This window comes from Amblyomma americanum, chromosome 1 (assembly GCF_052857255.1).
Source record: "Amblyomma americanum isolate KBUSLIRL-KWMA chromosome 1, ASM5285725v1, whole genome shotgun sequence".
In the NCBI taxonomy this organism is placed as follows: Eukaryota; Metazoa; Arthropoda; class Arachnida; order Ixodida; family Ixodidae; genus Amblyomma; species Amblyomma americanum.
In genome coordinates, this window is record NC_135497.1 from 111,416,496 (window position 1) to 111,441,227 (window position 24,732).

A 24,732-nucleotide genomic window follows, 5' to 3' on the forward strand; every position below is an offset into this window, starting at 1 on the left:
GACCGGTCGAGTAGAGTTGGAAATTCGCATTTTTATTCAATCGTTGTGGTCCGCGGGAGGCACAAAGTTCCAGAGGCCTGTAGTCGGTGCTGGTCTTCATTGCTGTGCGCTTAGTTCATTCAGGATGCCGTCTTGACGAAAGCGGTTGTTTTGGAAGCCCGCGACAGCTTTCTCTGAAAAGGCTTGGCTTAGCGCTATTCTCTTTCGGCTTTGTGCGGTTGCGTCCCTCAACGCTGCTAGCCTTGTTCCAAGGAGAAATTGACAGTGCCGACGGCTCATAAAGCGATAGACGACGGTGACACGCTGGTTTATGGTTACAGCAGCGCGGGAAGAAAAAGTGCGAGTCGGCGCTTAATTGTTTTGTGTGTGAATACGTGTTCTGCGTGTTCCTTCATTTTTGTGTATTTTTCCCGCGCTGTTTTAACCACGAATAAATACAAACTCGTCCAGACCGTGTCCTTGTAAGCATACCCGTTGCGTCTACATTCCCCTATGCATGACGGTCACAACTGGCGGCGACCGATATGCGTGGGCCGCGGTGTGCTCACCGAAGCGTGCAGTGCCAAGGAAGCCGCGCCGCATGCGATAGTATCCGTCAGCAAAGCGATACGCGAAGCAGTCTGAAACGTACCATATGTTTACTGTACGCTGTGCGAGCGATATGTCAACTGCGTGCAAGTTTTCTCCGATATGGACCCAGTGGATCGACCGACCCGCGCTGCTGTCTCGATCGAGTGCTGTTATGCGAGCGTAAGGACACATAGCCGGGTTTAGGAGGCGCAGTGTTAGGTTTAAAACATTTGCGCTTAAGGGTGGTGAAGTGTAAGGCCATGCCTCTGTAAGATTGAGTTTACCTCGCAACTTACCGTTTACCGAGATGCCGAGTCGACCCTCGCGACCACCTCGCCGAGTTGCACTTTCTTGCATTCAGCTGATTAAACGGATTAATGAAGTCCAAAATTTGTATTTTATTGGACAATCAAAATATGAGCTTTAAAAAGGTTTGATACAGCATAACACTTATTACAAAACATAGCTTGCTACCTGAAGCAAGCAAAATCTTTTAACAAAAGTGATAACACATGGAAGGAGAACACACACAAAAAGGATTCAACAAAAAAGACCAGAAGAAGAAATGCACATCTGAATTAGATCACTTTGCAACCATGAACCATTCGAACAGAGAGAGTAAAACATATATAGGAAGGCAGTAAATGGGGGCTTTGAGACAGAAAAATATTTGTGGACCGATCTTGCCAAATTGTGTGAAAGCTTTCATTTCTCGGTAGTTGTTTCTGCATCACAAAACTGATAAAATTTAAGCGATGCAAATGCAAAGTAATTGGAGCACTGCATGGAAGTGACTTGAAAAATTGGTAACAGTTGTCGCAGCTAGTGGAAAAAGTGAATCATTTTCCTCCCTTCTGCTTCATGTATTCCTTTCTGTAATATATGTAAAGAAAGAGAGCACCCTGCTGACACTGTTTCTATTGTTGCATTGTTGTATTTGACTCTTATCTGCCTAGCCTGAAACAGTATAGAAATAGCATAGTTTTCTGTCCAATTTTCTGTTCTGTTTGTTGTGTACTATGTGGTGCTTGTGTGCACATGCTGTTTTATATTTGTCAAAACCACGAGCCAACCAACATAGTCTGTACATAAGTCGGGCATTTGAGCTGTGCACAACTAAGGCATGATGACAGCTAAAGAATGTTTAATATAATGTACAAACTGCGGCTGGTAGAATGATAAGGTTGTCCTCTGTATGCATGAATGTACCAAGTGCATGTGGAAAAGTGTTTTCATCATTTAAGAACATGAATTTGTTGCAAAACTTATATGCTAGTGCTTACTCTGTTGCTGCGTGCAGTGGGATGATCACCCCCTTTTGACACTATTACTTTGAAAGGCCAAAATCACCTTCAGTTGTGTTGAATGTCTAGAACTAAAATTGTAAGTATGGTACACTAATTACTCTCTTGATTATTCTGGCTTCTATAGTATGAAAAACATGCACTCCATATTTTTTACAAAATACGAGATACTTCAGTCACCCTGTACCATAAAGGACAGTAGTGCAGGCACGCTGCAAAGAAAGCTCTGGGAGACTGCTAACTGCAGCCCCTATTCTTGAACATCAGTGACCAATAGTGCATGTCCATCTGTGAATCTACGGCATATAGATTCATGAACAAGAACTAGCATTTGCGCTCTGGACATGTACTGATTTTACTTAACTGACTTCTTTTTTAAAATGTGCATATTGTTCATTTACCACAAAAGACGAAAATCTAATTTTAGGAAGCAGGTAATTTCTGGTTGATTCAGTAGCAATCAAGCTAAATCAAAACCCTGATTACTCCTGAAAAAACTGACAGTGACTATCATCAAGCATGAGCGTAAGTCGGTGGTGTACATGACGCATTCACATTAAAAAGCTATTCTTTTCAATACTCAGTATGACAGGTTGTAATGTACTCTAAACTGTGAGCGGCCGTTTGAATAGAATTTTATTCTTACAAAGTCAGACATGAAAGTCTGTTACATGTAAGATTCTTATTCAGCTCATATTGCGGCAGCAAGCTGCAGTGTCAACATGAAGCATGGGACCCCTATGGGCTGGTTGCATTCATACTCTACGGTAAATTAAGACATGTGCTGACGAAAACCAAGTCTGATTTTTGAATTCTCACTGTCGCATCAGTCACTGCCCCTTGAATTGAGTTATTTTTTTAAACATCTGCCGGACCTGAGCAGTGTGCAGGCTCTCGGTTGCCTGCTTGCCAACATGAAACAAGCGCATGTTGATGTAATTTTCTGCAACACTTCTGACAAGGTGTATGTAATGATTGTTGAGTGGAGAGTTGTCGAACATGTGCTCATGAAGTTCATTGAAGAGCTCTCTACCGTGGAATGCGTAAAGAACCTCGTGGAGAAGATCAGTGAGTAGTGTTCTTGATGCCAATTTGTTCAGGCGCACTGCCGTCCTGATCACCGCCTCCGATTTTTGACAGATCTTCAGTACACTTTCTGATGGGTATTTCAGCCCTCCTCTGCTTTTCCTCTTAATTAGTGAGTAAATGTTTCCTCGTTCTGTTGTGAGTAGTGCACTTGTGCAGTGCTCACAAGTCAGCTTTGCAGCCAATTTATGAGCTACATAACCTGCCATGTAAGCCACAATTCGGCCTCCACATTCACTGATGTAGCCTGGAGCTATGATGTAGTCATGGTCTGCAGCTGTTACCTGAGACTGCTGAACAGCATCACTGTCTAGAAGTTGCCTCCTTGGTGCAGATATATTCAAGACCTGAGAAGAAATAACTGTTGCACTGCTGCATGACAATATGGAGATGCTGTCCAGGCTCAGACAGTTACCTGTTGATACATCAGCCAGTTCACTTTGAACAATCACTTTTTTGAAGGCAGCACGAAACTGCTGTGTAGTAGGGTTGTCATTATGCCCGCCATGTGCTCGAATCAGGCCAAAAAACAGTTCCAAATGGTCCTGGCAACTTTTGTGGGCCGGAATGTACTTCAGCACTCGTTTTTCAGTGACAAGAAAATGAAAAAGACTAATCAGGCTTTGCATGCAGATGATAAAACCTAAGAAACCTGTCTTTCGGTTTGTTTCAATCATTCGTCTTCCATTTGCAGACTCCTTCAAGGAAGAGAGGTAATGGGTTGTGGTTTTGAACATGCCTTCGAAAGCTTCAATGTTCTTTTCATTTATAGGTTTCTTCCAACCTTTCTGATATGGGCTTCTAGAATTTAGGGCATCAAATGTCTCATTAATTTTCAACAAAAAATTCTCTGTTGCCTGTGTGCCAGAAAAACCTTCCAGGTCAAGTTCCCTGCACTCGGCTAGTGCTGTCGCAACAGAAGTGCTCATTACTTGGGCAGCAAGTCTAACTTTCATGGGCTGCCGCTGCCACTCAATATGAGCTCTGCGCAACTTGTTAGCCAAATGTAGGCCTTCTTTCTGCTGCACAGTATGCAGCCGCTCAATATGCTCCCATGACACTGTCCTTCCTTGGTGGTCAATAAAGTACCACTTGTGTGCCAGTGCATTCCTCACAAGTTTCAGCATATGGCAGGGATCCAAAAAAGCTGCCACTGGTTCCTGGGTAGCTGGGTGTCGAAAGGTTGTTTTTAGGTCTCCCACATGATGGAAATCACACCCAAGCTCTTGCAACATAGCCAGATTTGCAGGCGCCCCGTCACAAGTGAGTGAAGCAACCATAGCTCCAGCATCATGTGCCTTATGAAGGCACTGGGTGACAAGGTTAGCCCTCTGTGTTCCAATTAGGCCATCAACTAGGAAGTACCCAAGGGGCAACTTCCATCGCCCATTAATAGCCACAGCCATTATAACGAATGCAGCCTTTGCTTGTGGCAAAGAGTCGCTGTCAATGCCACTGCCAAAGTCAACAAACCCTTCAAAGTTGCGTTTGTTCCACTGGATGTTTTGCCGAATAGCCATTTCATCAACCATGAGGCTGCAAACTGTTCGGTGCCCCTTGCTTGCTGTTTCAGCACACTTCATTTTTAGTGCATTGAAAGCTTCTGTTGAAAGTCCTGCCTGGCCATCAACAGTCTCATGCCATTTTCGCAGAGTTCTGGGATGTGGGAGGCACGTGTCAAAAACTTTCCTGACATACTGATAGGCTCGTGGGGAATAGAAATTTAAAGTTAAGGCAAACGTTCTCAGTTTAGGGGAGTACTACTTTGGAGTGCCAATTCCACCATGCTTTTCAACTTGTCTTTCAAGTAGGTGCTTATTTACTTTACCCAGGCCATCTAAAACAGACACTTGCTCTGTCAGGAGGATATTCTCCGTAGTTAAAGCTGACAGAACAGATTTTAGTTCCGCATTTTTCTCTTGCAGTCTCCGCCTTGTTTGCTGCAGCCTTTTTATGCTTTTTCTTGACTGAGCATGCATTGCAGAAAACCATGCAGCCCTTGCTCTCAAGTAAGCTTTTTCGGGTGTGTCCTCCTATGAAGAGAGATAGAAAATGCAATGCATCATTAGAACAATGCACACCCAAGCCTTGCATACCACAGTTACAACAGTGTGCACATATAAAACACAAAGCACTCTGAATGTTCCATTAAAAGAAGAATGAAGGAGCTCAGTTAATCTTCTCGTCCTACTTTAATATCAAAGTGTTTCACCTCTGATGGAAATGCTCAGCATGCCATCCCTCACAACGCACAGAAAATTCACTTGATCATCTTTTTCTCGCACATTGTACCATAGCAACAGATCATTTGCCCTGTCACATATTTTACCAGCACCTCACCTCGCATCAAGCCGGTAATGCCTACAAGGGTAACCCTGTTTTTGTCCAGACGGAAAAGTACAAAAATTCACCTGTAACCTTAATGATGAAAGAATGCAATGATTTACCTTCCAGGATTGCCATGATAACAGAGTCTTTGTTATTTCAGTCAGGATCACTTTCTTATATGGATTCCTCACACTTTCAGTAACAAAATTTGATTTCTCAGATGACTAATTCGCACCTGCTGTTTATTTTTTCTTTGTGAATTTTCGTAAGAATATTTACTTGGCAATGATGTTTCTCGACTTGCACCTGAGTGCCGTACCTACGCTGCTTTTTTTGTTTTTGAAACAATTTTGTTCCGCTTTGAGTCCCCCCCATCTCCCCCTATGTAATGCCCCTAGTGGACCCTTAGGGTACTTGAATAGATCAATAAATGAAGCTGTGACTCACCGATTCTCCTCTGGTAGATGGAGAGGTGTCCAAGAAGAAGATTCCATAATGTGCTCCTCAGCTTGATATGCAGGCCACTCACACACTTAAAAATTCATTGGTTTATTGATTCATCATTGCATACAATATACCATGCAGATCAGTTAGTAGATATTAGTAAAAATTGCCACGGCGAAATCAAGCTAAGTCCATTCACACAGTCTGGGTGCCTGCACATGCTGTGTTAAAGATTATGCTAATAATGCATGCTGTGGATGGGCCACTCACGCTATCAAATACGCTCTTGGCATATGCACAAGCATTTGACATTCATGGTGTTGAATTCTGCTTCAGAAATAGGCACATTTGACAGGTCCATTTACCATTGCTGGCGTCCTTCTTCATGGCGTCCCAACAGAGGCTGGGGCGGTTGGCAAAGTCGGAAGTTCCTGCATAAGATAAACTGTTTAGTAATGCAGCCCACCTTAGAATGCCTGTTGCCCTGTTCTCCTCCGCCATGCATCAAGACATAAGAAGGAAAGCAGGACATGAGGCTAATCACAAAATTACTCGGCATGCCCACTACTGGGCCACGCAACAGCTTCAGTGCATATGTACTCAATGCCAATTTCGATGTCACTGCAAAAGAAAAACGCTCGCACATTGTTAAACTCATATCACCTAGCATGTTAAGGTAATGTTATATGTCTACACATTTTATTTTTATTATACACTCAAAGTGTTGCAGAAATAAAGCAGGGTTAATAGCACAACTGTGTAGAAGCGTGAATACATACAGCTTTAAAAATTATTGCATTAAATTTTGTGTCGTGCAATCTCCTTTTCTGAATGCCCACTGGAACTGACGTTAAAGAGGTTGGCATGTACCCATATAAGAAGTATTTCATGAAAACTTATACAAGGAACAACTGAAAAAGAAGAAAACATGACAGTACAAATTTTTCATGTAGCACGCATGCCAGTTTGCACCGAATACTTTCTACATAGCTGTCAATGACCTTGTCCAAAATCAGTAAACCAATTTGGAATAACGTGAGAAAATTTTGTAGAAAAGATATCACTGACCTGGTGGAGTATGTCTTGCATAGCTAAATTTTTCTTGATACTGACAGATTATTTGTAGTGGAACTCTGACGAGATGACTATATTGATTTGTGTAACGGAACATAAGCAATGAAGGCACATGAAAGAATATTGTGGCAGTTACTAATGTGCTTATGTGGTTCCACAAAAAGGTACCATCCTATATGAAGGATCTTTGCAGAACCTACTGCACTCTGCTACTGTCTCCGGTAAGCACGGGGCCTGACAAACAACTGCAGGTTCTACTGCACTTTACATTGCAGAATTGCAACGACATCCTACCTCATGCAGTGAATAAACCTGGATGGAAACCACACAGGACGATATAAAACTTACTGGTGTAAGTTGAAAGGCTTGAGATGGCCCTGGCTGAATGTCCAGCATTGTGGCCACATCCATAGATGCCTGTAAAAAAATTTTGTTCAGGAGAAATGTGTGTGTACCGAGACATAACAAGCGTTCAGTTTTAAGCACCTAGTGAAAAGTGGAGAAGCATCACACTACTAGACCGTTTTGAGTTATGTCTGAAGGAATAAAGATGTGACTGGTGTGCTGAAGTGGCTTGGTCAAAACTTCCTCTGAGCCTGCGCCAGGAAGCTTTCTTTTACATAAAAATTCACCCGTTTCGTGACTCGTGCTGCGAGATAAACTCAGACACTGTCAATCTTCTAGCAGTTGCTGTCACAAAATGGTATATCGTAACATACCTGTTGTGATGGGCCTGGTAAAGTTTCCTGCCTTTCAGTGACATCCATAGGTGCCTGTGAAAAAAAATTTTATTCTTGAGAAATATGCTTCTACCAAAGCATAAGATGTATTCAGTTCTAAGCAACTACTGAAAAATAGAAAAGCATCACACTGCTAGGCTGTGTTTTCAGTTCTGTCAAAAGGATTATAAAAAATGACTAATGTGTTGAGGCGATTCAGAGAAAACTTCCTCTGAGCCAGTGCCAGGATGCATTCTGTTACAGAAATCTGTTTTTGGTCGCTCGTGCTGCGACATAAACGCAGAGACTGTTGTTCTTCGAATTGATGCAGTCACAAAATGGCATATTGTAAAATACCTGTTGTGATGGGCCTGCCAAAGTCTCCTGGCTTTCAGCGACATCCATAGGTGCCTGTAAAAAAAAAATTTATTCTGGAGGAATATCATCATCGTCATCATCAGCCTGACTATGCCCACTGAAGGGTGAAGGCCTCTCCCATGTCTCCAATTAACCCTGTCCTTTGCCAGCTGCGGCCACCGCATTCCTGCAAACTCCTTAATCTCACCCGCCCACCTAACTTCCTGCCGCCCCCTGCTACGCTTGCCTTCTCTTCGAATCCACTCTGTTACCCTTAAGGACCAGCGGTTATCTTGCCTTTGCATTACGTGCCCTGCCCAAGCCCACTTCTTCCTCTTGATTTCAACTAGGATGTCATTAACCCACGTTTGTTCCCTCATCCACTCTGCCTACTTCTGGTTTCTTAACGTTACACCTGTCATTTTCCTATCCATAGCTCACTGTGTTGTCCTTAACTTAAGCTGAACCCTCTTTATTAGCCTCCACATTTCTGCCCCATAGATGAGTACCGGTAAGATACAGCTGTCGTAGACTTTTCTCTTGAGGGATAATGGTAAACTGCCATTCATGATCTCGGAGAACCTGCCATATGCGCTCCACCCATTCTTATTCTTCTAATTATTTCCCTTTCATGATCTGTATTAGCGGTCACTACCTGCCCTAAGTAGGCATATTCTCTTACTACTTCCAGCACCTCGCTACCAATTGCGAACTGCTGTTTCTACTTTGGTTTTCTGCATATTATTTTTTAGCCCCACCATTCTGCTCTGCCTGTCTAACTCATTGATCATGCTTTGCAGTTCTTGTCCTGAGTGGCTTAGCAAGGCAATGTCATCAGCGAATCGCAAATTACTCAGGTATTCTCCATTAACTCTTATCCCCAAATGTTCCCATTTCAGGCCGCGGAATACCTCCTGTAAACAGGCAGTGAATAGCATTGGCGAGATCGTGTCTCCCTGCCTGACACCCTTCCTTATTGGAATTTTATTGCTGACTATATGGAGGACTATGGTAGGCATGCAATCGTTATAAATATCTTCCAATATTTTCACATAACACTCTTCCACACGCTGATTCTGCAGTGCCTGCATGACAGTTGAGGTTTCCACTTAGTTAAATGCTTTCTCGTAATCAATGAAGGCCATATATAGGGGTCGGTTATAATCTGTGCATTCCTCTATCACTCACTGATAGCGTGAACATGATCTATTGTTGAGTATCTTTTACGAAAGCCTGCCTAATTATTTGGTTGATTAAAGCCTAAGGTTGTCCTGACTATTAGCGATTACCTTAGCAAATACTTAGTAGGCAATGGACAGTAAGCTGATCGGTCTGTAATTCTTCAAGTCCTTGACGTCTCCTTTATAAAGATAATGTTAGCATTCTTCCAAGCTCCTGGTACTCTCGAGGTCACAAGGCATTGCATATATAGGATGGCTAGTTCTACTAGCACAATCTCCCCTCCCTCCTTCAACAAATCTGCTGTTACCTGATCCTCACCAGCTGCTTTCCCGCTTTTCATTCCTACTAAGGCTTCTGTTACTTCCTCTTCTCTTACTGCTACGGGATGTCCCATTGCTGTGCGCTGCGGCTTCTCTCATTAAAGTTCTGATTGCATTGGCTACTGCATAGATTTGTGTCTCTTTGGCTATTTGATATCTTATCCATATTGCTAATGATATTGCCCTCTTTGTCTGTTAACGCATACATCATGTACCAATCATACAAGGTGTTCAGCTTTAAGCAGCTAGTGAAAGATGGAGGTGGAGCATCACACTTTAAGACTGTTTTGAGTGCTGTCTGAAGGGTTAAGAAATATGATGACTAGTGTGTCATGGGATTCGGATAAATCTTCTGGTGAGCCCGTGCCAGGAAGCAGTGTTTGTAGCTCCTACTCCAACATATACACAGCCACTGTGATGCTTTGAATAGCTGTAGTAGTCACAAAACAGCGCTGTTTGAAAATACCTGTTGCAGTGGAGACGCTGGAGATGTGTGACTTTGTGTTAGTGCTTGCTGGGTGCCATGCTGAGCAGTGGCAGCAACAGCTGTGCCATCGCCTGGCTGCTGTGAAAATCTGTACCAATCTGAGACTGTCAATATGGAACACAGCCAGTGGGCGAGAGTGCACCCATTTCTTAAGAAAGCAACAGCAGAGAAATGCATTGTTAGTACAGCAGGTCTACCATATTTTTGAGAAGGAAGAGTGGGGTGTCTCTCCTCAGGCTCACCCAGCTATACCCCATGAAGTGTGTATGGTATGTGTATGAGGAATTATATATGCAGAACTGCCGTATCTGTATAATAAGGGAGCTAATTATACTCATTGGCATCCACCCAAGCGCAGCTATGCGGCTAAAGGAAAGCTATAAATTGTTTCCGCAGAAACTTCGCAAAAGAAAACGGGATTCCCCTAAACATTTGGCCAAGCTTTCTGCCTGTGTTTTGTCTTTTTTTCTTTGTCTCATGCTTCCCTTTTTCCTTATGTGTATGACATTTACCGTATTTACTCGCGTAATTTGCGCCTGCACATAGATTGTGCACCCCAAAAAGTTTCAAACTTTTAACCCGATAAAAAAAAAAACTACTCGCACATTTTGCGCACTATGCTGAGCCAGACCACCAGCATGTACGCGGGTGCGAACTGTGCCGTTTACCCGGCTTGCTCGCGCTGGCGGTCGCTGTCCCGGACGAACAGTTGCGCGCGCGCCCGAATCCAAAACTCTACCGTACCGTTTGCTATACGGTTTGCCGCTAGTCAGTCGGGCCACACGCAAGGGCCCCGTTTTATTGCCCGTTATCTCCTCCCACGGCTGACTTCGCGATTGAATCTTTGCGCGTTTATTGCTTTGAGCTAAGCACGTGCCGTCATGTCATGCCACCCCGCGGGGAGAAGGGGGGGGGGGGGGGGGGGACGTGTCAACCTTGTTGCCATGGGGCGAGGGGTGCCAACCTTTTTTTCAGGACGTGTTCGGATAACTCGCTTGCGCGTAAATTGCGCACCCTCTTTTTGGAGCCCTAATTAAAGAAAAAACGTGCGCAAATCACGTGAGCAAATACGTACGGTGCTCTATGCCTTATGGAAATTCTTTGTGATTTCCTTTGTAAACGAACTATAGTTTTAAGGAATTACAGTGCTCTCTCAGTGACACTTCCCAGGTGCTATGGCCGAGATGACAACAAAAAATGCACCGCCTACTGCTAGGCGCAAACATTTGCACACTACAAGTAATAATTAAATAGAAATGATGCCCCAAGGAAAACTGTGGTGTGCTCGATGCTCTCTTTTTTTTTTATTTTCTTCTAATGATGGAGTGCGTAAGCTAATAAATAAATAAATTATCATGTACAGTAAGCAGAATTTCACCAGAGCCATATATAAACCGCAGCCAGTTTAGGAGTATAATGACACAATTACTTTTTATCAGTGCGGGAGTACTGTAGCCGCGCTACTCGATCATAACGTCTAGCTAAAGCCATTTATTCACAAATCGTTCTATTTCTTGCAAGAACACCTAAAACATCATATTGAACGCATGCTTATGCAGTCAAGTTATAATAAAGCACCTTCTCAATAAGAGCATTTCTTTCCAATCTCTTGAGAATGTATAGAAGGTGGTTCCTCACCTGAAGGGGGACGGCATCCGCACGTATACGAACTACGAGCGGCGACATCCGATCGAAGTGCTCGGGCAGGAAATGTTTTGAACATACGCAGGTCCATTTAGCTGGCTCCCAGTCTCTTTGGCCTGGTCTAACGGCCTCAGTCCACTGCCTCCTTCGCTCTGGATCTTTCGGAAACCTGTTTGAAAACAATACTATTCACTGCACTCGGACAAAGAGCCACCAATAAGGCCGGGGCGGTACGAATACCACGTTCACGCCGTGTCGTGCGTTATGTTCTGCGAGCATGCATTTTACTCATTACGCAGTCAATTAAATACGAAAACAAAATGCAGTATACTTACGTGTGGAAAGTGACGCCCGGTTCTTGTCCTGGCGTGCGCGACCGACACCCAGGAACGCAGCAGCTGGGCATCGCAGCGTCTTTGTTGTCAATGGGAGCAGAAGTCTCACTTTCCGCCGTGTCTGACAGCTGCCGACAGCCTGGCGCGACGCGAAATCGTCTGCTCGCGCCGCTCGCGTTGATCTTCGCGGCGCTCGCATGCCATTGGCTGAGAAAACGGCCAAGTGTCATGGCGGAGCCCTCGCTTCCGGCTTCAAAAAATGTGACGTAGCAGCCTCTCCTCTTTTCCTTCTTTCCTCCGTGAGCGTCATTCCGAGGAGCTGCGAGGCAGCGTCGACGTTGACGCTGTGCCGCTGTGGGAAGCTTCCCGCTAGCCTGAGCGCGCCTTTAGCGTTTTGCCTCCATAAAAACGCAGCCGCCGCGGTCGGCTTCGAACCCGGGAACTCCGGATCAGTAGCCGAGCGCCCTAGCCACTGACCCACCGCGGCGGGTCCATGCAGAGAATTTAAAATTCACATTTTTTTAAAGGCAAAGAATGATGTTGTGGGGGTCCTTACTAGGCGGTTTAACTTCCTTTGAGGCCTAGGCCGCGAGCCCCACGCTCCCGGTAGCGCACGCCATGTGAGGCCGCCTTCAAAGTGTCACCGCGGCTATGCGAAGGAATGCAACACCGAACAGCGCGCTTTTATTTATTTTATTTATTTGTTTTACTACCACAATATACATGGTGACAGGGTGCCTACAGTAAAAGTGGCCTCTTGGACCGCTTGACTTGGCCATGGACACCCAGCTGCGAACTTTGGCAACAAAACAGTGGCACACTTTCAAATTATAATACAATACAATTACAATAGAATGTTGCAAATTAGTAAGGAAAACAAAATGACAAACAAAGCAATGAAGAGTACAATACAGTCAATTTGTTTCACCAATTCAATGCAGTGTCTGTAAATAAAAAATATTCTAAAAGCTTTATGCGTGATGTGGTTTTTAGGTCAATGTTACTTAGACAGCGCTGAAGGGGAAGAAGAACAGCGGCTTCTGGTCGCCCAGGCGGTCGACATGCTCGGCCTATAAATTATGGTCGAATAAAAGTCTTTACTACTACTACTACTACTTACTTAGACAAAGAGCATTTAGTAGACGCGGTAATATGTTTTCAAGTTTTTGGCAGCCATATATATGTTCTTCTGTATGTTTTAATATGCCACTGATCGACGTTTCTCGTGTTGTGTACTTTATATAGCTTACTTCAATGTTGGACAGTTCATGAAGGAAGGACGTATGATTAATAATATCGCGCTTCAGATCATGGCTTAAGCGAAAGGTGTACAATTTAGTTAGCGGAAGTATTTTATATTTAGAAAAAGTTCTTGCGTGTGAAATGTTCTAGGAACATTTTCAATTATTCTCAGAAAATTTTTCTGTAATACGAGTAGCTTATTGATGTTTTCTGGGGACGTTTTTCCCCACACTAAATTACTGTAACTGAGGCGAGAACTTAAGAGCGAATTATATACGGCCAGCAATGCTCTTGTTAGCAGTAGTTGGCGATATCTGCAAATTAAACCAGTAATTTGCGACAGTTTGCTGGCAGTAAAATAGATATGGTCATCCCAGTCATTTTTGCATCGAATACAACGCCAGTGTTTTAAATGTAGGTACTATATCTAAATGAGCATTATTGAAGCAAATGGGTTTTACAAGTGTAACTTTCTTTTTTTTTTTTTGCTCTAAAAATAACTGATTTTGTTTTCGCGACATTTACCTGTAAACCATTTTTTTTTGTCCATTCATATAAATTAGAGAGGGCCGAATTCACTGTATCTACTTGAGTTCCTGAAAAAAAAATATACTCGTATCGTCAGCATATATTATGTATTTCGCAGGGGCGATGTGCACAATATCATTAGTAAAAAATATTAAAAAGAAAAGGACCCAGTATTCTTCCTTGATGAACACCGCGGTGAAGTGATTCTATTTCCGCTTTATACCCATTATTACTGACAGCTTGTCTGCGATTACTCAAGTAAGACTGTACAAGAGATCCGGCGTGACCTCGGGAACCGTAACGGTCGAGTTTGCGGATAAGTAATGCATGGTTCAACAAATCAAACGCTTTTGTAAAATCTCCGAAAATGCCAATGAATATTTTATTTTGATTAAGGTGTTTTAATATGTACTCTTTTTTGAGCTAGTAATGCGTGCTCTGTAGAACGGTGCTTATATATTTTGTTTCTTATATTTTGTTCCTGCTCGAACTTTGCGAAACGTTTGTCAATTAGCTTTTCAAGTGTTTTAGAAAATACTGGTAGCACAGAGATGGGTCTATAATTGCCGAAGTCATTTTTGTCGCCTTTTTTGTACATTACAGAGACACGTGCAATTTGCATTTGGTATGGAAAGATAGCATTAGCAATGCACAAATTAAAAATATGTGTGAGGCATGGAAGCAGGACATCCAGGACAAACTTAATATGTTTTAATTGCATCCCGTCAATGTCTATACTTGTGGTATTGTTCAGCTCCTGGAAAATACGCAGTACTTCATGTTCTTCAACAGCATCGAGAAATATTGTTTCACTGCTCAAAGGGATGTTGCAAAGGTCGTTATGCACGTATGGCGGGATTGAAAGATTAACGAAATGCTGGTTGAATTTGTTTACGAATTGTTGTCCCGATATATTAGCCTCATTTTGCCTGATAACATTAATCTCATTGCGAGTATTACTAAAAGAGAAAAGATTGCTTAATTTTTTCCACATTATCGCCGTCCTACCTCCAGCAGAACCAAACTGGTTAGCGTAGCAAATGTTTTTTGCTCGCTCAAGTTCTTTGTTCAGGCGGTTTCGGTATATTTTGAAAGTCGTCAGTTCACTGATCTCCTTTGATTTGATAAATTTGTGATAGAGTTCATGCTTCTTATTAATGTTATTTATCGGGTCAGGTGTGATCCATGGTTTACGGGTGCGATGACTGCGCTTTGTCGTTCTTGCAGGAAAGCTTTCTTGCTAAACATTCTTGACGATGCCTAAAAAATGTTCGCACGCGTTGTTCGGGTCAGTCTCCTGAAGCACACTAGTCCAATCGACATTTGTCAACGTGCCTCTGAATTTAAGGGGGTTGTCACTGTTAATGACCGGAAAACACTGCTTTGAATTCTTGAACTTAATTTTCTGTGTTTTATACAGACGAATATGGGCAAGTGGTCAATGAGATCAGAAATAATAATCCCAGCTTTGAGACTGTCAGTTTCAAAATTTGTGATGAACACATCTAGTAATGAAGAGCAGGAAGGTGTAATTCACGTTGGTGAATTGATTACATTGGAAAGTCCGTTTACTTTTAACAAAAGGTCTAGGTTTCAGTATGACTACCTGGCACTATTAAGTTAATATTTATATCACCACCAAACAGCAGCCTTAAACAGTTATCATTAGCATAAGAAAGCAATGATTCAAGAAAAGTAAAGAAATTCGAAATACAACCTTGGGACGGGCGATAACAAACGAAAAAAATCACATTTTCGACACGAGTGGACAAAATTTCATAATCGCATGTAGAAATAGTGAACATGGGTAGTAACTCGGGCTGCCATGCCTTCTAAAACAGAACACACACACCGCCACCGCGGCCAAAGGCACGGTTTAAAAAGAAAGTCTGGTAGGTGTCTAACCGAAGGACGTCTATTTCACTGGTACACCTGGTTTCAGAAACCATAATGACATCAAAGGAATCACTGCAGCATAGAAGTAAAGCTGATAGCTGCGATTCCTTGTTTCTTATTGACCGAGAATTAACATGGAGACATTTTAAGTGCTTTGAAAACGCTGAGCCGATATGGCTTATAAGCTCACCCGGAAGAATGTACGGGTGGTAGAATGATGTACAGTACCAGCCATGCGATGGAAATACAACCTTAGATTAGCCGATCGAGTTAAGACGCTTTAGTGATGTGAATGGCTGACAGACCATTAGACTTCCTTACCAGTACCTTGCCATTTGTGTGCCACACATACTTGTGATCGTGTACTTTTGCCTGATCCTTGACAATTTTGAAGAGTTCCCGATCTCTTTTAGTCAGGTTTTCGAACACATGCGCTCCGTCGCCAGCAGCGGTCTGTATCTTCTGATTCGTCGACCACATGTAGTACCTGACGCCTTGCCTAGCGAACCGGCAGATAACGCCCGGAATCTTATCGCGCCTTGCTGGCAAGCGATGGAGTGCATCTACATCTTGGTCACTAAGCAGTTGCAGTTTAAGTTTTTCGGCGATAATGTTCAGTTTGCCCAAAAGATCTCCACTGTCCGTTTCCTGAAATCCATGTATTTCTAAGTTTGCTCGCCGGTGTCGCCATTCCAGTTCGTCAATTTGGCTTTCAAGTGATTCAAGACTTTTCTCTTTCGCCTCAAGCTTGTCCACTCTAATCCTCATTTCTTTTATTTCTCGTTCATTTTGTTCAGTGCGCTGAAGCAAGTCAGACATTTGATCAGACACGAACTGCACGGCATCCTCAATGTCATCGGCTGTTTCTTTTAGTGGCATTAAGACATTAATTTTTTGATTGATTGCTTTGAGGATGAGCAATATATCCTGTTGTTGTTCTTCGCTGTTGGTTTCAGCTTTCTCAGTTCGTTGTGCGCGACCTTTCGATCCCCTACATTGTTGACACCTCCAAGATTTGCGATATACGTCTCCTTTTGATTTCAGAGTAGCCTCAGACACTCCGGCGCATTTACCCATGTGGTACATAGTGCTACAAACTGTGCAAAGCACGCCATCATTTGATTCTGAAACACTATCTTTACATTCAGGGCACACAGAAGTTCCAGAAATTGCGATGGGCCATACGCTTATTGGGCTTTCCCAAAAAAGACCGCTGGCTTCTGAGGTGGTATGCGACCCGATAGTCCAGCGTCGTCCTGTGTTCCTGTTGTGTGCCTCCGTCTTTTGCGCTGGTTTCCTTTCTGCAATCATGCACCGACTCGCGCCCTGCTCACCACTCTACTGGACCCGTGCCGTTTGGCTTGGTCTGCGGGCTGACGGGGCAAGATGGCGACAACAAAGGAAATGAGGCAAAGGTGTTTGCCTGGCGTCATCTCGCTGTCGCAGCTCGGTGTCGTCTCTACGGCCACAGCCTGTCACTGACGATTTCGATGCATTTGGCAGTCGTGACTTTCGGCCAATCAGCGTACGCTTTTGCGATGCTGGAGACGCGGACTTGCGACTGCGGTTTGGGGAAGCGGAAGGGCGCAGTGCTCCCAAGCTGGCCGTTTGGCCACTCCTCCTGGGAGAGGCAGGGAAGGGCTTACTTCCTTCCTTCTCCAAGTTGCGTCTCTCCCGTAAGCGAAAAATTGACGGTGGTTTAGCTCTGGTTAAACCTGGAATTACGCGATAGCTACAGCTGGCTGAGTGGAACTTGGTCACGTGACCAACCACGTTATCAGCCACGGTGCCGCGCCGCCGGCAGCTGCTCCGCACCACGTGACCAACCACCTGACAGCATGGCGGCGCACCCACGGCGCCGCCGCGCTGAAAGCTCGAAATGCTGCCGTAAAGTAGCTATCGCTACAAAACACGGCTTTCTGTATTTCCTACAGTCTTGACCTGCACTATGGTCCTACTCCACCTCGGGGGATTCCCCTAATCATTTGACCAACACTGTTCCCTCTTCGTGTTATTGATCAATTCGCTCTCGCCCTACCATAAGCTTGCCGCCTCGGTTAGCTCAATTGGTAGAGCGACTGCTCCGCAGAAGCGGTGGTCCCGGCTTCGAATTCCGGACCAGGACGAATTTTTCTTTACCTACGAAGTTTCTGAGAAAGCTGTGGGTGGACGGCAATGAGTAATTACTACCTTATTGCAAATCTACCCCGCCTTGGGGGATTCTCCTAAACATCTGACCAAACGAGGTCAAGATAGATAAAACAGTCGTGAAGCAATTTGCTCCGCAAGGTGAGTATCTAGGCTATCTCGGCAGAAAACCATAAGGGAGAAAACACCCATTGCTGGAGGGTCTCCCCGCAGTGCACTTCACGAAACTTTTTTTTTTTGCGTACTTCCCGGTCGATTTCAGCAACAAAAGTTCTGGACGCCGTAAAAAACGAGGCATGCAAGCGGATACAGCAATTACAATTTTTTTTTGTAATTTTGTTGTTCCTCGTGGTGCTTGAGTTTTGACGGGTGCTGATCGTGCACACTGGCGCACTTCCGGAATCGCTCTTCTGCCTCTCGCATTGGGTATAGTATACGTGTTAGTGCTGCAAAAGATTTTATTTAATGACCTGATTCTCCCGGTCCTGATTGGCGGATCGGTCTGACTATGCCGACAGGCCATGCAGGCAGTCTGCTGAGTACCTTTTACAGCAGGAGCTGTTTCTGAGAGGGCGTCCGCCAGGAACTGACGCGAAGCTCCTAAACTAATGGCGAAATGTACTTTTCCATCCACGGAGCAGGTTTTCTTGGTCCGCGGCAGCGAATGCGTGCACCACTGGCTGATCTGGATCGGGTTTGCGAGTTTCACTGGTCGTTTTGGAGCAATTGGCTCCGCGGCGGAGCGCTCTCTCTCGAACCGCAAGAGACGCGGATTTAGACGATACTCTGAGGGAGCCACGTACCCTGGACCCTGGCCATTTTACCGAAAAGGCGGTGCCGTCATCCGGAGTGGCCAGGGCGAGCTGTATAAAACCATTTGTATAAAACGAGGTGTGAACCAGGCCGCCAGTCACTCTCTCTCTCTCTCTTTATTTTCCTCTCCACCTGTGCTTGAGTCACTAGAAACATCCCTTCGATGGAGCCAGACTTTATGCACTGGCACGGCCGCTCGACCCACTGGTTAGTGCACTGAAGAGCCACCTGGCAAAGTGGAGAGAGGGAAATACCATTCTTCACTTGCAGGAGGGAAAGGCCGGAAGGTGCACTACAGCATCTTTCCTGAAAGTAAGGAGACTGAGAATAGAAAACACTGCTTATTCGGAAAAATCGTTCTATACATTATATCGACACAGCGAGCTCCCAACTGTTTGCAGGCGTCTTGGCAGTCTTTCCGGGAATCTCTTTGAGCACCTTCGCTGAGACCCTTTGAACGCCTTCCACGGCGCTGTATCGATTTGCTTTCAGTCATGCAACACGATAAAGAGATTTTTTTTTTAAATTTGATATCCGCGCCTGCCTCCGACAGGGAGGTTCATTAGCGCACCACTCTGAACTCTGACTTTTTCTATAGCTCTGTAGTTTTGTTTCTCTATCATATTGAGACTCCCAGTAATAGCTTTAACGCAAGCTATGACCTCCAGTAATAGCTTGGGTTAAAAAGTTTTGGTCACTGTTGACTCGTTGCAACAATGCAGCAAAAGCAGTCATTCGGGTTTCCGTTTGCATACGGTTCAAAATTGTCTGCACAAGTTTTGCGCAGAACATGCGCTTTTGCATATTTTTGTTAACAGTTTCATGAACTTGCGTTTTTGTAACCCTTAATTCTCCTGCAATCATACGGACACTTATATGCCGATCAGTGTCCAGAAAACGTGCATCCAATCAACGTTAGCGTCCGTAACCGCCGCCGACGGGCGCCCGGACCGCTGCTCGTCGGGGAGTACTACTCGGCCGTCTGTAAAGGCTTTGTGTCATTTGAACACTCGCGAACTGCGCATTACATCGTTCCCGTATGCCGCCTTGATCGTGTTGAACGTCTCGGTAGGAGACTTAGTTTAACGCAAAACTTAACCGCCTAGCATTGTTCCAACCTTCGCTCCACTGTTTTCTTAACGCAGCGACGAAGCAGGGCACATTCTCAAGCACGTCCACTCGTTTCGCCTCTTCGAAGCTAACTGATCTTGTCGCGTTGTGACGCTAAATGTTCCCCCACTTTAATAATAATAATAATAATAATTGGTCTTTTGGGGAAAGGAAATGGCGCAGTATCTGTCTCATATATCGTTGGACACCTGAACCGCGCCGTAAGAGAAGAGATAAGGGAGGGAGTGAAAGAGGAAAGGAAGAAGGAGGTGCCGTAGTGGAGGGCTCCGGAATAATTTCGACCACCTGGGGATCTTTAACGTGCACTGACATCGCACAGCACACGGGCGCCTTAGCGTTTTTCCTCCATAAAAACGCAGCCGCCGCGGTAGGGTTCGAACCCGGGAACTCCGGATCAGTAGTCGAGCGCCCTAACCCCCCCACCCCACTTTCCCCCGAAACGGTTTCCCAGCCAAGCCCACGTGCGCCCAACGCCATGACTTGTCTGCTTACTTTCAGGACAGATCCTGTATATCCTTCCGGCGTAGTGTTGTGCAGACTATAGTGGGATACAAGTTAACTCTGCAGTCAGTCTCCGCCCACATTTAGGACCACCGCACGGAATTCCTCCACAACAACAAAAAAAACTGGCTGTGGTTTAGCTAATAATAATAATAATAATAATTGGTTTTGGGGGAAAAGGAAATGGCGCAGTATCTGTCTCATATGTCCAACGATATATGAGACAGATACTGCGCCATTTCCTTTCCCCCCAAAACCAATTATTATTATTATTATTATTATTATTATTATTATTATTATTATTATTATTATTATTATTATTATTATTATTAATATTATTATTATTATTATTATTATTATTATTATTATTATTATTATTATTATTATTATTACGCCCTTGAAGCAGACTGAACGCGTCAAAGGTGAGACAATCGTGGCCTGTGAGCTCGTGACTGCGAGATGAGACTACGGTGCCGTTGGCAGCTGTATATTTAACCGACTCATTATCCAGTGGCGTAATAGGAAGGCGTGGTGAAACGACCAGCTATTGCGCTGAAATTGCTAGTATATTTGAAGGTCACCTGGCAATCTTTGCATTCATTTTGAAGAACTGCGCAAAAATAGGAGGACTGATAAACAAAAAAAAACGAGAGACGCACAGCGCAGACTTAAAGCTTTTATTCGACAAGTTACAGGGCATCCATTTTGTATGCCCGACGGCTTTTTAGAAGTACTGCTTTCTTCCGCTTATTTATTTATTTATTTATTTATTTATTTATTTATTTATTTATTTATTTATTTATTTATTTATTTATTTATTTATTTATACACATACCTCACAGGCTCCAACTGGAGTATTGTGTGAGAGGGGTAAGACAAACAACATATAGCGAAAACAGGAGCAAAAAAACATAGCTAACAACAAATCCAAGAATCAAAAGAAACAGAAAATTGAATCGAAAGACGCCGAACAACATCAAGCAAACGAAAAAGAACAACAACACTCTGGACGATCAGAAACGCGCATGGCTCATCGAATTCCTGCAAAGAACTGCAAACGCATGTATATTTATAAACTGCTTGCAAGGATAGAGAATGACAGCCAAGTCGCATGGTGCAAATGAAACGTGTGCGCATCACTACGGAATCAATTTTTTTAATGTTTCTCTAAACGTGTCTAGATTATTAATTTCAACAATGTGGCTTGGAAGATCGTTCCAAGCTGCTATTGCCAGAGGCAATGCAGATTTGTTAAATGCATTTGTGTGGCCAAAAACACGTGTGAAACTGTGTGCGTTATATAAGCGGCGAGATGTGCGAAATGGGCGGGAAAGGGGTAATGTAGTTGCGTGTTCACTGTGAGTGATTTTGTGCAGTAAGCAAAGCAGAGCTATCGTCCTTCTAGATTCAAGAGATGGGAGTGATAGTGATTTCTTTATAGCAGTTACGCTAGAATGCCTACTGTAATCTTTCGCGGTGAAACGCGCAGCACGGATTTGAACAGATTCGAGAGAATTTAAATATTCCTGATGTGGCGACCAGATGGCGGAAGCGAATTCGAGCTGAGGACGAACAAAGGTTCTGTGCGCTATTTCACGAGTGGATGAAGGGGCTTCACATAGGTTTCGTTTTAGGTAACCAAGTGTGCTATATGCTTTTGCTGTAACATGTTTTATATGCGCCTTCCATGATAAGTTTGTTGTAATATGAATACCGAGATATTTGTACAAGGGGGTGACAGTGACAGCACTGTTATTAAGCGAGTAAGTGTAAAGAGAGTTAGTTTTCTTTCGGCTGACAGTCATTAATTTGCATTTTTCTGTATTTAGTGACATTTGCCATAGCGTGCACCAGTTTGTAATCTTATCTAGATCTTTTTGAAGAGCGATGTGGTCGTCGGGTGTCTTAATTTGGCGATAAACTACGCAATCGTCAGCAAATAATCTGATTGCTGATGTTATGTTGGATGGCAAATCATTTATGTAGATGAGAAACAATAGCGGACCCAACACGCTACCTTGAGGTACACCGGATGAGACATCGGCCAAGGTAGAAGAATGATTGTCAGTAAACGTAAACTGTTTGCGGAATGTGAGGAAGTTTCTTATCCACGATATTGTAAGGCTGTCTAAAGTAATGATGATAATTTGGCTATTAATCTAGAGTGTGGAACGCGATCAAAGGCTTCCAAAGAAAAATTATTCATTCTGATCTAAACGCGCTTCGACTATACCCTAAACACTGGCGAAAGTAAGACACAACTTTGCACAGGGTACGAGCTGTCACAGGCGAAGGCAGCTGAAATCGGTCATAATATCAAAAAGTCATAAAATTCAAGATTTCGCTTTTCGATGTATGTGCGTTGTTTTACGCGGCAATATTTGATGTATTATGAACGTGCACATACCTTCTCTCTTCGCGTGATGACTTCATCGTAGAAGTATTTGCACTATTGGCGTCAGCAAAACTCTTTTAAATAAAAACAGCCTGACAGTGTTGTGGCGCCGATAAGCACTGCCTATTACTGATATGAATACTATCAGCTGGTTTTCACATCTACTGCACGCACTGTATAGTAATTCCTGTCATTTGCATCGGTGAAACTATAATCTGCGGCGCAAATGATCTTGTCCTATGTGAAAGGACCTCGTCATACGCCAACCGACCGCAAGCGCATTTTCAGCTACTTCAATGTTCATTGATCTAAAAATACACTTGGCAACCGCATGTATACAATAGCTGTGGTTAAAGACACCCCGGACATGCGTACACTTCGAAGGATTACGTAGGAGCGGTCCGCACTTCACCGCATTCGCTGCCAACGACGCCTCGGGAGGCGCTATAGACGTATTTAGTGCTCCTCGACTCGGCTTCCTTTATCGGAGCGATTTGTATACAAGCACCCTAGCTGTTCTGGTGGCGTCATTTGTTGCGCTTTGCGTGAACGTGCTGTCTGTAAAGGGTTTACAGCGATAAATGCCACCGTACCTCGGTCATGATTGGCGATGCTGTGAACTTGCGAAAGTCGTCGCCGATTGGTCTAAAGTTTTGGGGAAATCCAACAAGGTGGAGTACATTTGCAACAAAGGGGTAATTACTCGTTGTTTCCGACTGTTTCGATAGCGTGTAAAATGCAAACTGTATATTGAAAATCCTTCTAAAAGAATATACGCCTAGTTAATGCATACTGCACTGATTGCGATCAGAAGGTACTTACTTTTAAACCAAATGAACGATCTATACAAATCGTATTTGTTGTCCGTTACTGGATCCACAGCCTGACCAAAACGTTATGAAATGAAAAAATCTTACCTCTTATTTGTATACTCGGGCGCATTGCAGGTTGGACAATGCAGTCTTATTTTAATCGGACTGTGAAAGTGTCGACGAGCCAGATGTAGTGACCTTTTGCAGTAAAAGTGATCTATGTATCCCACAACGTGACTGCATATCGCTACGCATAACTTGTTACTAAATACTACTATATTTTTGTCTTTTAAGAACCCATATCTTTTTTATATTTTATTGGAGCTGGATTGCTATTTAACGGGTCTTGAGGTGGTGGTGGTAATGGTTTTTTTATTAAAATAATAGTAAAAAGGAAGGAAAATATTTTTGCTAGCCCCGGCATCTGCCATCGATACTGAAGCACCTGAGCTGGGGCAGCGAAAATAAAGGATAGCAGGCAGAATGGAAAAATGAAATGAAAGAGGTGAGGGGATAGGAAGAGAGGATAGGGGGAGAAGTAATATGCACAAACTATTTACACAATAAGAAATGTGTCCAGGTTGTGCGCGTGATTAGTTCATTTTAGAGGAATTAAAACACGCGAACAGCACTGTGTTGGCTACAACTGGAGTGGGGCGTCCAGTTATTAATCGTTCAAGGTAGAACTATTAATAACTGGACGCCCCACTCCAGTTAAGTGATGCATGCGCGCCGACGAGTGGAAGACATGGCAAGCTCGCATAGCACGGCGGTGCACACAAGCGCTCTTTTGCGCGTTCATGAGCAAAAAAAAAAAAGCGTGTTCAAGTTCGCATAAGTTGTGCGGCAGTCACGGAGACATTTTCAGAGGGGAATTAATCCCAGCGAAGTCTTTTCACTGCTGGGACTGCACCTGTTTCTGACTTTTGCCAGCGTGGTAGCGCTATTGCTCTGATACTTCATTATTTTCAGCGTCACGGTACGTGCAAGGAAAATGGTCAGCTGAGCGATTAGTGTCGGCTTCCAAGTGACGGACTTCCCACCCGAGCGTGTCTTGCGGCAAGCGGCGCGCACCACCGACTCCGCGGCAGACTGCCTTCACATCACGCAGTGGCTCGCCGAGCTCTGCCCTCAGCTACCCAGTCGCAGTCTGGGTAGCATGTAATATTGGAGTTTTAAAGCGAAAGCTTTACTGGCCTCAGCTTGAGCAGTTTCGCGTGATTCCCGCTGCGCATGCTCGAGGAGCAGTGACGACACACGGCGCATTTCTCTCTCTCTCGCTCCCTAGTCACAACTGCGCATGCGCCACTAGTAGCACCGAGCCACAGGTGTTCCGCCGCTGCGCAGCGCCGCGTCTTTCCTCAAAATGCAACTTTCAATTTTTTCAGTTTTCTCTTTCTTCTTTGCCTCCCTCCT

At 44.1% G+C, this 24,732-nt stretch overlaps 1 protein-coding gene across 1 annotated transcript; it reads right to left on the reverse strand.

Moving 5' to 3' along the window:
- Positions 1–948: 948 nt before the first annotated feature.
- Positions 949–12,132, reverse strand: LOC144113458 (uncharacterized). The gene is made up of 6 exons (XM_077646541.1): positions 11,851–12,132; positions 11,510–11,684; positions 7,883–7,936; positions 7,526–7,579; positions 7,155–7,223; positions 949–6,163 (listed from the first exon to the last, which is right to left on the reverse strand). Exons 1-6 carry the CDS (start codon positions 12,078–12,080, stop codon positions 6,116–6,118), a joined length of 630 nt encoding a protein of 209 aa, XP_077502667.1. The 5' UTR covers positions 12,081–12,132; the 3' UTR covers positions 949–6,115.
- Positions 12,133–24,732: the final 12,600 nt, after the last annotated feature.

Coding starts and splice junctions, on each gene's coding strand:
- LOC144113458 (XM_077646541.1), bottom strand. CDS start 12,080: ATGACACTTGGCCGTTTTCTCAGCCAATGGCATGCGAGCGCCGCGAAG. Junction 7,580..7,882: donor TGGCAGGCCCATCACAACAG/GTATTTTACAAT, acceptor TTTTTTTCACAG/GCACCTATGGATGTCACTGA. Junction 6,164..7,154: donor AAGCCTTTCAACTTACACCA/GTAAGTTTTATA, acceptor TATCTTATGCAG/GAACTTCCGACTTTGCCAAC.